The sequence below is a fragment of the Rhipicephalus microplus genome, chromosome 3 (assembly GCF_043290135.1).
Source record: "Rhipicephalus microplus isolate Deutch F79 chromosome 3, USDA_Rmic, whole genome shotgun sequence".
Lineage (NCBI taxonomy): Eukaryota > Metazoa > Arthropoda > Arachnida > Ixodida > Ixodidae > Rhipicephalus > Rhipicephalus microplus.
In genome coordinates this window covers 88,663,025-88,676,366 of record NC_134702.1, presented here as the reverse complement: position 1 = coordinate 88,676,366, position 13,342 = coordinate 88,663,025, and the positions used below count along the sequence as shown (strand labels likewise).

The 13,342-nt window shown below is 44.9% G+C and overlaps 1 protein-coding gene across 1 annotated transcript; it reads right to left on the bottom strand.

Moving 5' to 3' along the window:
• Positions 1-12,706: 12,706 nt before the first annotated feature.
• Positions 12,707-13,216, bottom strand: LOC119160196 (ubiquitin-conjugating enzyme E2 Z). Its single transcript, XM_075887923.1, has one exon. It carries the CDS (start codon positions 13,214-13,216, stop codon positions 12,707-12,709), a length of 510 nt encoding a protein of 169 aa, XP_075744038.1.
• Positions 13,217-13,342: the final 126 nt, after the last annotated feature.

The window sequence follows — 13,342 nt, the reverse complement described above, 5'->3', positions numbered from 1 at the left end:
GATTCGTGGCAAGCACCAGCGGCCCCTTTTCAGACATTCCAAATCGGCTACGGAGTACTCCAAGCGAGTACTTAAATCGCCTGATTGACTCGGCTGCCTAAATCCACTGGATAAGGAGTTATTTATTTTTTATTGTATAATTACTGCCGTAAATATTGTTTGTACACATCCGAAAATACCTTCTACTACAGTAAAGGGAACGCCGCTGGTAGCTCGCATTTACCTTCTTTCTGCAGTTTTTTGTTATTACTGGACACATTTCTTGAAACACCCTGTATATGAGCATGCAAACACACGTCAAATCACAAATCAAGCAAAGTCAGAACACCATAAAAATGTGTTTGTCTAAGACCTGGAATAGGCCCATTCATGGCTAAAAACCTGCTTATGTGTAAACAGGCTTACACCGACCTATTTAACTTATCGCTTTTCATGGGCTTGTGTACGAGCGAATAGCCACAATGTTGTTCTAACAGCCACAGGTTTCCAGAAGCCACAGGCTTCCAGAAGATTGGGTTTCGTTTTTTGAAAAAAAGAAGAGAAAATCGAATAATATGTGAGGTTCAACATTCCAAAACCACTATCAAATATAAGAGACGCCGTGGTGGAGGGCTCCAAAAATTTAGACCACCTGGGGTTTTTTAACATGCCGTCAAATCTCAGCAAACGGGGCTACAACAATTTCGACTCCGTCGGAAATGCAGCCGCAGCAGGCGGGATTTGCACCCGTGACCTGCGGGTCAACAACCGAGTACCCTAACCTTAAAACCTCTTCGGCGATCTAAAGAAAAGAAGTACCATTTAACTAGTGAAAGGAGTACCTGGCCAATAGCACTTTGACTTGGTCGAGTTGGTACCTAATTGGATAGGCTTCAGCGTGATTTAGACGAAGACTTTAGGAGACACCACAACACAAACGAGTGGAGACATGCCCCCCCCCCCCCCCTCCTCCCCCAGAGTCTGGCCTCGCGGCTGGTACCAAGGAAAAAATGTCCGACGTGAGATGCAGCAAAACGGATGTTCGAAATAGCCAGCACAGAGCGAAAGAAAGACCCATAAAAACATAGAGACATATAATAAAAACGAAGAAAGAAAACAAGATATATAGATACAATACAATGCAAAACATCTATGAAGAAACAAACAAACAGATTTGTCAAAAAGTAAGAAAGGTAGGGAGAGAGAAACAAAGAAAGTGGAAGCAGGATTTATAGGGAAACGATAGAAAGAGTTCAAAGTATTAGGTATAGCGCGAATGACAGAAATAGACAGAAATGGAGACAAAGAACAAACAGAGAAAAACCAGTGTGAGAAAGAAAAATAAAAAGGATCAAGAAAGGCCGCCCAGCTTCGCAGGTGGTGCGTTGAATCTTCCCGCCACTAATTCAAGGTGCGCCAATCTTTATTGGTACAACACTCGCCCGGAAATTCCGGGATTTGTGAAATTCAACCACACAGCCACGCCTCTGCTTGCGAATACAGCGGAAACAAGTTCTTTTGTTTGGAAATGCAGCGAAATTAATTTTCATGCTTTAAAAACATACGCGTCCTGTATGCAAGCTTAACAATACAACGTGAAATTATGCAGTAATTATGCATGTAAAAGCGTATACATTGCCAACAGGTGTCGGAGCACGCGAATAAAATAACGACTTCATGGTTTAAAGCCAGTCGCCCACAAAGACACACCGTTCTCTGCATCTATTCCATTATGTCCACGCAGTGGGGCAGAGGAATTTCGAGTATATTTCAGTGTTTGCAGTACGCACTAGGGAAAGATATCGCTCATTTTTATCCAATGCATGCATACATATAGCTTGAGTTTTCGCTGCAGGAATGGCATTCGCACGCCTTACTCTAGCCACTGTGAGGCCTGCACTGCACGTATACACCAGGTGCATTCATTGGCCTTCCTCATTTTTTTTCTAGTTGCTACGTAGGTTTCGGCAAACGCTCGTGTCACATGTGCGTAGTGACTCGTTCTGCAAGGCATCCCACGTTATTTAAATAATTATACGCATTAGATCAAGCACCACAATTTCCTAAGTCATCGGTAATCTTTCCATTATTTCTCCATTATTTCTCCATTATTCTAAATCTGAACAATAAATTTTAAAGTAGCCACTCAATTCTTGACCAATCCCCCAAAATGGGCATGCGCCACGGACAATAGATGAACAAGAACAAGGTCAAGGTCGCTCGTTATCATGATGAAGCCTACCGCAGCAAGTATTCTGCTTGAATTGCTCAGCGTATGTTCCTCGCGAGTTTCCCCCACTGACCACACACACGACCGGACCTTCTTGGCTATTCCCCTTGGCGTAAAGCGTCGTGAAATCAGAAGACTACGCACGTCTTCACCTCGGGACAACGCCCAGCGACACCACGCTGGCATCGCTCAGCAAGACGGCAGCATCGCCCCTCGAAATGTAGAGCACAGGGGGACGGCGAAGACCTGCTGTTTGTGTTTGAGAAGCGCCGTTTCGGACTTGCGGGCTCCCTGCAAAACGCATGCGACATCATCATGCACGGCCGCGAGCTCATTCACAAAGTGCCTCTGTTCCGCACCTCCGCTTTCTTTGAAAAGCGTTTTCTGGTCGGGTCCTGCTGTCGCTTTCGGCCGTTGTGCAAGCGCTACGGTAGGGGCGTCGGCGAGCCAAGCGTTTTGTGCTCCTTCAAGGCTGCTACATGCAATCAGCTTGAAGTCACATTTTGACGGCTACTCAGGGTGGACTTCAACGGGCACCCTCGTGTTTAGATGCGCTGTATCTTGCCGGTCGACATGATGACGCAGAGGTCCGCCAGCACCACGTGCGGCTGGTTTGGTACTGCAACGCGAGTCGAGTATCACCTTTACTGTTCCTTAATTGAAGTGGTCCGCGAGATCCTGAACGGCCATCTTGAAAAAGCACGGGGTTCAGGGTCATCGTGAGTGACTTTTCGCTTCCTGATGGCCTTCTGCAGGATAACAATGCGCCTTTCCAGGATGTGCATTTCCAATGAGTGCAGCAGCTGCTCAGGAAATGTACGGCACAAATTCATTGTCTGCTCGGATATATTTACTGTTATCTACGTACGACCAACATGAGTGTGCGTGTTGATCCGCCATACAGTAGCAAGTACTGCTTCGGAGAATGCTGCTTCGGAGAATTGGTGTACATTTTGGTCTCACTGGATTTATAAATAACAATAATATTGCAATCTCGCCTGATCACTTGTGATGTTAAGACACGTTAGAGTATATATTGGTTTTTGAAAAGGCTGAAAAACTCTTATTTGTTCGAAGCATATTTCATCTCACGCGCTGCATTTATATCTGGCAGCAGGACTAACACCAGGAATTTCATAATGTTGCTATGAATATCGACAATGGTAGTAATCAGCTCTACGTAGGCAAGAACGGTCACGATATAAAAAGGTGACTTCTATGTCTAGTGTACCTGAAAAAGCATTGTTGTGCAGGAGAGCCATCGTTACTGTTTATGTGACTACAGCGCGTCAGGGTAACAGTGATATCACTTATCAAATAGCCATACTTTATTAAATTCTTAGGCGTTTTTATATAGCCATTATGTTTAAAAAGACTAACTTGCAAGGTGTGCGCAGTGTCTCTTAGGACAGTTATGAAACCAATGTGGGGAATACGTGTGTCTAGTGGATAAGTACATTTTTTTTAGAATCCTTGGCCTGACTCCAGCATCACAAGTGTGGTAATAGAGCCGCCGTCGCCTTCTTAGAAGCCACGGGACTGAATATACGTCTGTAGAGTCACCACAGCCTAAAAACACCATCTTCTCATCTCCCTACCTTACTATCGCCATTCATCACTTATTCACCACCAGTCACCCTTCCCTGTGTAGAGAAGCAAGGCAGAGCTAAACTGTTGCTCAGGTGCACCTCTCTACCTTTCCGTAAATAAATGATCACGCTTTCTTGTTCTTAAAAACCAGCAAAGACGCTTAGCTCAAACGACAAAGCTCAAGTATTTAATATTTAGTGCCCCCGTTGTAAGCGCTGGTTCTCTTCTTTAAAATCAAAAGAAGGTACCCTTCTTTTGATTTTCTTCCACGAAAAATCAAGTAATGGAATGAAAGGCGAACAATGGCGCATCTCAAATAGCTTGACGACACTGGTGAGAGGAACACTCTAACGCGTGTGCATGTTTTTTAGTTGTTACGGAATTGTTAATGTCGATGGTGTCTGATCGCGGAATTGTATTCTTTGAGATCCATTACTTCCGGAGGAGGGGAATACTTTTCGACTACTTTGTAGAGAAAGAAGTATATGACCGACAATGAGCAAAGTTTTAAAAGGTGGAAGTTAATTACACGACAGCTTGAATTGAAGGCTATTACTCTCCTTTTATGATCTCACAAAGAGCAGGGACTTCCAACAAATAGATGACATCTGCTTTAAGATATTGATTCTCTAATAGTAAACAAAGAAACAAACAAATAAAAGAACGAGGGAATAAACAAACAAGCAAACAGATGAACAATGAATAAAAACAAACAAACAAACCAAATAACAATCATCATCATTATCATCATCATCAACACCCCCTACTGATTCTTTGTTCAGTGCAGGATGAAGGCCTCTCTCAATAATATTCACAATTCTGTGAGCGAGCTCATTCTCTTCAATTATCGCCAGTTTCTCGACTTTGACACAACACTTGACTCACTAAAATGACGATAAGAGGCAAGAAATAAAAAATTTTTAGTGAGAAAGAAAATACCTGCCCTCAGGTGAGTAACCAGAAGGTGAACTGAGTTCTTGTTAATGATTCATTTCGGTGTAGCCTTAGGTGCTGCAAATATTTTAGGCCTTTACAGTTTCTGCATAAATACGACAGGTGGCAGCAACAGCTGACTGGGATGTAGCGTTTTTAAAACAAAATGTTTTTACCTAATAGTAAAAAAGTGCTAGATAAGGGTATTGGTGAGAAGACCGCTTGCCGTGCTATAAATTATCGCGATTCAACGCCACCAAAGTTGCCATTGGGTGGACTAGAAAAGGAACGGAAACTCAAGCTGAACGTTACCAAAGTAGCCAAGCCGTGCAATTGCATCACTCAGTTTGTACTTAAATGGTCCAAAAGCGGCCTGATGAAAAGAGTTAGTGGTATTGAACTATCAATGATTACATTTTCAAACAGCAATAAAATAGAAACTCGACCATAGTTATTTCTCCACTACCTCTATCTTCAAACCAAGAGGAAATTGCATATAAATAAACAAAGCATAAGTTCAGGGCACCCGGATATCGCTCATGTTGAAATATCATGATGGAGTAACTGCCAGAGACAGAGAAAAACAACCAGGCCTGTGCGGAACGCGCAGCACAGTCACAGCGAAAGCTGGACGAGCTTGCTTTCAGAGCCTCTCTAAGGGCGAAGCTTCCAAAGCCGTGTGCCTGTACATGCTTGTCTCGAGTGTCACTAGTTTTCGATGTTTCAGGGGGTTTTAGGTCAAAGGTCGTCGCAGCACCGCACCGCGATCGTGAGGTAGCCTTTGCGCCCTCCTTAACTAGGACACTAAAAGACCCCCCCCCCCCCCCCCGGTGCCCGTGCACGTCCCTTGCGCACGACTACGGCCATTACCCTCGATATAGACGCCTCCGTTTGTTTGGGCAGTGCTTTTGTGCTAGAAAAAATGCAAAACTTCTCTGCGGAAGGCAAAGAATAATACAGGCTAAAAAGTCTGACAAGCTAAGCGTTCACCTTCACGGCAAGTCCCCGATTCGCCTTCGCAAAACCTATCATGCCAGTTCGCGTTCTCGTTTATCTTCTGCTTCGCCACCCAAACACGTGACCCTTGCGTGCGCTCACCTGATGTGCGTGCCGATTTGTCCGGCGTGAGATGCAGCAACACGGAGTTTCGATATAACCAGCAAAGAGCGGAAAGACTTAGAAACATAGACACATAGATTGTATATGAAGACAGAGAAAAAGGAGAAAGATCTGCAAAAAAATACGCGAAGAAATATATAGAGAAAAACAGACAGAGTATAGAGTTAGAAAGAAAGGCAGAGAAAAACAAAGAAACTGAAATAACGAATAGAAAGAAAAACAAAAAAAGAGTTAAAGATATATAGAGATAGGGAGCATGAAAGAAATGGGCAGAAAGAGAGACAAAGAGGGAACTGAAAAAAAAGGGAGCGGTAGGGAAAATAAAGAGGATCAAGGAAGGCCGTCCAGCTTCACAGTTGGTTCAGGCCTTCTGCCACTAATGCAAGCAGCGCCAACTTTTTGTTTGTACAGCACTCGCCAACGAATTCCAGGGTTTGTGAAATGCTATTTTACAGTCACGCCTCTGCTTGTGAATAGAGCGAAAATAATTCCCTTTGCTTGAAAATGCTGTGAAAGTAATTTTCATGCTTCCTAAACATGCGCGTCCCGTACACACTACCACGTGAAATACTGCATTAGTAATGCGCGGTACAAGCAAGCGCACATTGCCATCGGGCATAACAACACGCAATTAACAATAACGAATTCATGATTTAAAGCCGGTAGCCCTCTACATAAGGTACATACTTCACTGCGTTTATTACCTTATGGCCACGTATGGGGATGGGGGGGGGGGCGTAGCAAGTTAAAATATATTTCAGTGCTTGAAGTACGCACTACAGAAAGATATCGCTAATTTTAAAGCAATGCATGCATGCATATAGATTTAGTTTTCTTCAGGGTGGGCGTGCGCACGCCCTACTCTAGCTACCGTGAGGCCTGCACTGTGCATATACACCAGGTGCTTTCATTGGCCTTCCTCTTTTTCTTGATCGCTACATCGCTTTCACGAGCACGCATGTCATATGCGCGTGGTGGCTCGTTTTGCAAGGCATCCCATTCCACGTAATCAGGATACACCAACCTATGTTTATGCTGACGATATCGCATTTTTTGCAATGGCAGATGACATTCACACCTTCTATGAACGGCCGTAGACTTACCTTTATATATTGGAGAGCTGGCTTAATGGCAACTGCTTTCTACTTAATTCGAGTAAATGTGCCCTCCTTTGTTTCCGACTGCAATACCCTGTGATCATCTCTCTGTCTTACCATCATGAGGATATACAACAGGTGGAATCTGTTAGATACCTTGGAGTAATTTATCACACATCGCTAAACTGGCGACCACATATTGAATATATTGCCGGAAAAGGTGTGCGGGCCATTGTCATATTACGTAGGCTAAGCAACTACCGCAAAGGTATGAGAAGAGACACATTGGTAATGATATATCATGTACGTTCGTCCTATTTTTGAATTTGGTTGTGTGCTCTTCTCTGGAGTTCCAGCTTACAAGTTGCGGCCCCTTATTCTTCTGGAAAGAGAAGCTTTGCGCTCATGCCTTGGCCTTCCCAAAACAGTTACCAACAATGTGTTGTATCTCGAATCGAGGGTCTCTCCGCTTTCTTGTAGAATTCGCCTTCTGACTGTTCAGACATTCTTAAGAATTTATGAATCACCATTGCGACATTCAAAAACAGCCTTTATTTTCACCCGGAATCATTTTTTGCTTCTAGATGGCCGTGATTTCACACCCCACAAATTATATTTGTGCAAAATTTACTGGAGCCTCTAAACGTATTTATATGCGACATCATGCCGAGTCTTGATAATTCAGCCCTGGTCGAAATTAAATTCGACGACATTTTTCTGAATAATGCCAGATTACTTCCCCATACTATTTTGGATGGTTTACTGCAAGATCACCTGCGTCGTATTAAACGGACGTTATTATTGCTATAGGCGCATCGCAATATGACGAAAAGTCAGGGGTTGGTATTTTCAGCCGGATTTTAAATTGGATTTATTTCCTTCGACTACAGGAGTTCATACCCGTTTTTGTGGCTGAGTTTCTGCAGTAGGGCTCGCCTTGCGCAAGTTAGTTACAGCAATTACATCAGCTTTCATAATAACAGATACCCTATCTTTCTGTGCGGCACTTTCTGTTGGTGCTGATAAGCACGTAACAAAGGTGTTCCGTGCACTTGTACCTGCGCATTTGAGAAAAGTATGATTAGTTTGTGTGCCTGGACATAAAGGTTTGTTTCTAAATGAAATAGCCGATTCCTTATCTAAGTCGTCAATCAGCGAACCAATTCTACCGCTCTGTCCATCATCCGCTTATGTGACGGCTGCTCGATTCCGCAGACGTACGTTTATGGAAGTCTTTAAAGGTTCAGCACTAACAAACTATACAGAACATCGCCAATTATTATATCCCTGGCGAGGAGACTTTTGCCGCACTCGAAAACAAGAAGTGACTATCACAAGGCTGCGCTGCCGGTGCACTATACATAGAAACCCACCTTTTTATATCACGACCGCCCATGCCTCCGTAGAGCTGATCACTCTGATTGTCGATATTCATAGCAAAAATATGAAAATCTTGGTGCCAGCCCTACTTCCCGATATATTTGAAGCGTGGCAGATGAGGGAGAGATGAAAGATGCTTCGAACAAAAACATTTTCTCTGTTTGGGGACCCAGTATGCACTATAACCAAGCTTAACGTCACAAGCGATCAGGTGCGAATGCAATATTATCGTTTATTTATATATCCAATGTGACAAAAAATAGACCCCTTCTCGGAAGCAGTACCTGCTACTGTACAACGGATCATAACTCACACTCATGTTTGTCATATGTGTATAACGTTCAATGTAACCAAGGACATGGTGAGTCCGTGCTGCGAGTTTCTTGAGCGGCTGCTGCACACGTTGGCTATACACATCTTCTATACACATCTGCTATACGCAGGAAGCCATCAGGAAGAAAAAAATCACTCACGGTGACCCTGAAGACCGTGCCTTTTCCAGAGGGCCGTCCAGGATCTCGTGGGACTCTTCCAGAAGCAGGAAAGGTGATTCTCGATTCGCTTTTTAGTACCAAGCCAGCCACGCGTAGTGCTGGGGAGAAGTGTGGCAATATGTCACCCGGCAAGAAACTGCGCATCATTGCACGAGGCTGGCCATTGAAGTGCTTTCTGAGTGCCCGCGGATGGGTGGCGTAGCTCAGGCTGAGGACTTGAAGCTCGCGCATGTACCAGCCTAAAAGGAGCACAAAACATTTGCCTCGCTGACGCCCCCAGCGTAGCCCTTGCACAACAGCCAAAGGTGACAGCAGGACATGACCGGAAGGCGTTTCGCGAAGAAGGCACAGGTGCCGAGCGGAAGCGCTTTTCGAATATGCTCGCGGCCGTGCATGACGATGTCGCATGCAGTTCTCAGGAAGCCCGCAAGCCCGAAACAGCGCTTCTCAAACACAAACACCAGGTCTTCGCCGTCCCCCTGTGCTCTGCGCTCCGAGGGGGCGATGCCACAGTCACGCTGTCCGATGTAAGCGCAGTGTCCATGGGCGGTGTCCCGAGGTAAATACTTGCGTAGTCTTCTGTTTTCAAGACGCTTTACGCCAAACAAGAGAGCCAAGAAGGCCTCGGTCGCACTCGTGGTGAGCTGGCGAAAGACGCGACAAGCATTTGCTGAGAACAGCAGGTCGAAGAATTGCTGCAGAGGCTTCAACATGATGACGAGTGGGCTAACGTGGAATGATGTTGTTGTTGTTGTTCACCTATTGTTATTGGCGCATACCCAATCTGAAGATTGGCCAAGAATCGAGTGGTTTTAAAGATTACTGTTCATATTTGGAATAATGGAGGTATAACAGAAAGATTACCGATAGCCTAGGAAAGCGTGGTGCTTAATGTAATGCATACAAATATTTACATAAACGAATTTATTCTTAGAATAGAGCAATAATCTGATTTTATACGTATATAACTATGTGGACATGTTAGGTTATAGAAACCGGTTAATTATTCAACCTATTATTTTATCAATATAGTCGCGGACGGCCGCGCATACTGCCGCATTAGAGAAACCTGAAATGGAAGCTCTAAAAGGCAAAATGAAAGGCACAGATAAGTCCATAGAAATACCACGTAAAGGAATTTCTAAAAGGATTTTTCGCAATTTGTTAAACCGCCTGCAGGTCAAGAGAAATTATTTATTGTTTCCAGTTTATCACAGAATGCGCACAGTGGCGAAGGTGCCTGAGCAGACTATATAGCAGAGTTTATAGAAATTTAGATTTCTAACATGGTAAGGTTGAAAAAGCAGCTAGCGCGCATGCTAATCGGTACGGGCAACGTATGTATCTGCACATGTACACTTCGAAGTCGCTATAACGGTTCGCCCGGTATACCGGTAAGCCCGCTGTAGTATCACTGTCTTATTTTTTCCGGGCGGACTTGTATTTCACGGTGAATGTTCAAAAGAGCGATGCCAACCAATCTTTCATTTGTTGTTGTAGCTCTCAGGTCTAATTTTTGGTGGTATCAGCAATGAAAAAGGGCGTTTCGCTTCTGCTATGTTGATGGGCAGGGTCCCCAGAATCTTTAGCAGATGGTGCAGGTTTGGGAACAATATCTTTTGGCAATTTTCAACTGTATGCATCGCAGACATGTTAAGGTTTTTCACTTCTTTTTCGCAGCCCGTATGCTACCAAATCGCCTTACAAACCCAAAGTTTAGATTTTATTCGACTAGACGTCAGAAAACTCCTCGGCATTGGCAAGAGTTGCAGATTTGAAAGTAGGGAAAAAAAGGAAAAGAATGGGAAAAAAAGGAAAAGGACAGAAGGGAAAAAGCACCTACAAGAGGTGCCGATGCATTGTAAAGCGCTCACAGAACTGACCTAGCAATGCAATTACAGCGACTGGCACCAGAATGCAAGAAACATACAACCGACAGGCAAAGATGGTGCACATTACCGCGTAATTAAGTAAGCAAGTTGCAAGCGCTGGCAGTTGTTCTGAGAATTCGATTATGAGAATTCGATGAGAACGCGTTCTGAGAATTCGATTATGGTGCACTATGCTCTAAACGAAACGGGTGTTCATTCCTTCGTCACTATTGAACCGATAACTGATTTATATGTTGGGTTTAACGTCCCAAAACCACTATATGATCATGAGAGACGCCGTAGTGGAGACTCCAGAAATTTCGACCACCTGAGGTTCTTTAGCGTGCACCCAACTCTGAGCACATGGGCCTACAACATGCCCGCCTCCGTCGGAAATGCAGCCGCTGCAGCCGGCATTCGATCCCGCCACCTACGGGTCAGCAGCGGAGTACCTTAGTTACTAGATCACCGCGGCGGGGCAGTGAACCGATCACTCAAGGTTTTGTGGGGCGCGAAGCTGCCTTTCTTCACGCCAGCGCAAGTGCGGCAAACATGAATACGCGTACCAGTTAAAACAGTGTATACATGGCATATCTATACTGCCAGCGATATGCATATATGTACAGCTTTGATTATGTTGACGTAAAAAAAATGAAGGCTGCATGCTTGCTAAAAACAGAAGACTCTTTGCCGCAACGCTGTAGTGTACTGGAGCAGAGCGACGGGAAGAACGAAAAAAAGAAAAACAGATCACCATGCGTTTTTGCGCGTAGATAAGGTTACTAGCGGGAACACGCAGTGAACAAACTATTTCTAGATGAGTATATAGTCTAATCCCAGGTGCATTTTAGTTTGAGTGTAAGTAAACATTTCTCAAGAGTGATTACCTTGCCCTGGCAGGTTGCGCGACATTACCTCTACGATCGTAGTGCTTCATTGCTATCAACAGTCACAGGGAAACCTAATGTGAAGAAACTTGCGAGAAATTCTACCCGAAAAATAACGCGCGCGAAATCAAGTTCGGAACGTGCGGCATAACTTACAAAAATGAACTCTTATTGCAGCAAGCAAGCATGGTTGGACGCACGCAGTAAAGTAAGAAATGTCGAATAAGAGGTTCCAATGCATCAGGACTGCTTGGCATACTTAAAACAAAAACTATTCCAATAAGCATGAAGTCACAAAGATCGACCGTAAAAAATCGCTCAGGAAATAAGCGAAAGCGAAAAGCAGCTAATAATGTGCAAAAACCTGCTGCGTTTGCATCTCATTCCACATAGAGAGGAGTCATCATCGACTTGAAAGAATGGTCGAGTACACGTCACAATGATTCGTTTTGGAAGTGTAGTTCAATAAATAGTTGTATTTACCGGTCGTTTACTGCGTTTTAGAGCGATTATTTACTTTTAATATTTACTTACTCCTTCTCTCTTCACAGGCATATACGCATGAGGCGGGATGTCTCGTGACTTTGATATACATGTACACACTCTGCCCAAACAACCGGTGATAGTCACGTCAAAGAGACCCGGAGTGCAGGAGAGAGGAGGTTCAGACTTCACCGTGCTCCACCCTCCTCTCACCAGTCGGGTCGGTGTGACCACATCCCGCATAAATAATTTCTGGCTACGCAACTGGTTTATTAGCGGTTTGCCAACTTTTTTTAAGCTCCAAAAAAGTCTCCATGAGCCCTAGCAGTTCATGATGCCCTTGTAGTCGCATTGTAACATTTTCCTCATCGTTGGGTTGTTTTGCAGTATTCGACCATGCAAGTCTTGCAGTCTCTCGAGTAGCGCTGCGTACTGCTGAGGTACATCAATGCTTGAGCCTGCGAAAATTAGAGAGAAGGTTACACTTTCGTACTTGTCATAATGTTCTACTAAGTGCTTAATCACAGCCATCGGCAGGTCCTGCGGGTACAACGAGTTGCCGAGAAGGCAAGCCTCGAGTGCGTCGCAAATCGCAACCTTGAAGGTCTGGGAGCACAGTTTCGCCTTGCAACCGATCGTCTTTTCAAGCCAAGTTTTGAACTCCCGTTCCATCGATCAGCAACGACTGGATCAAAACCACCAGCGTCTTCAGGGTCGTCTCGGGGTTCCACGAAGGTCCGTCAAACGTGCCCGGAATGCTGAGCGAGACGAGCCCACTGCTGTACAGTTTCCGGTTGAATCGCACCCTTCCGCCGTCTGTCGCCATGAAGCGTACCTGCGGTGGACAGGCTGGGTTGTCGAGGGGGAACTTGAGCACGGAATGAAACAAGCCTCCCTGGCACGGCGTGTTGTCGGGTCCCACGATGACGGCGTGGACGTAGGTGACGTTGCCTTTTTCGGGCTCGACGAAGATTCCTGGCACAGGGTTGTCAATGATGTTCTTGGGGTCATGGTTGAGTCTCAGCAGACACTGCCCCGACAGCTGCTTGGGCTGGGCCAACGCGGTCTCCAATTGGCACGTAGCTGCACTTATCTGAGGTTTGTCCGTGGCGGAATAAGGGGCGGCGATGGCTGTGAGCGGACGTCGCTGCATTCCGGTGGCCGTTTGCGCAGATGATGGTACTATACAATGGCTGCCACCCACTAGGAGGGATTGACCGAGAAAGGAGTTATTCATAATTAAAATCATCACTTACTATTTGTATGACTCATTATACTC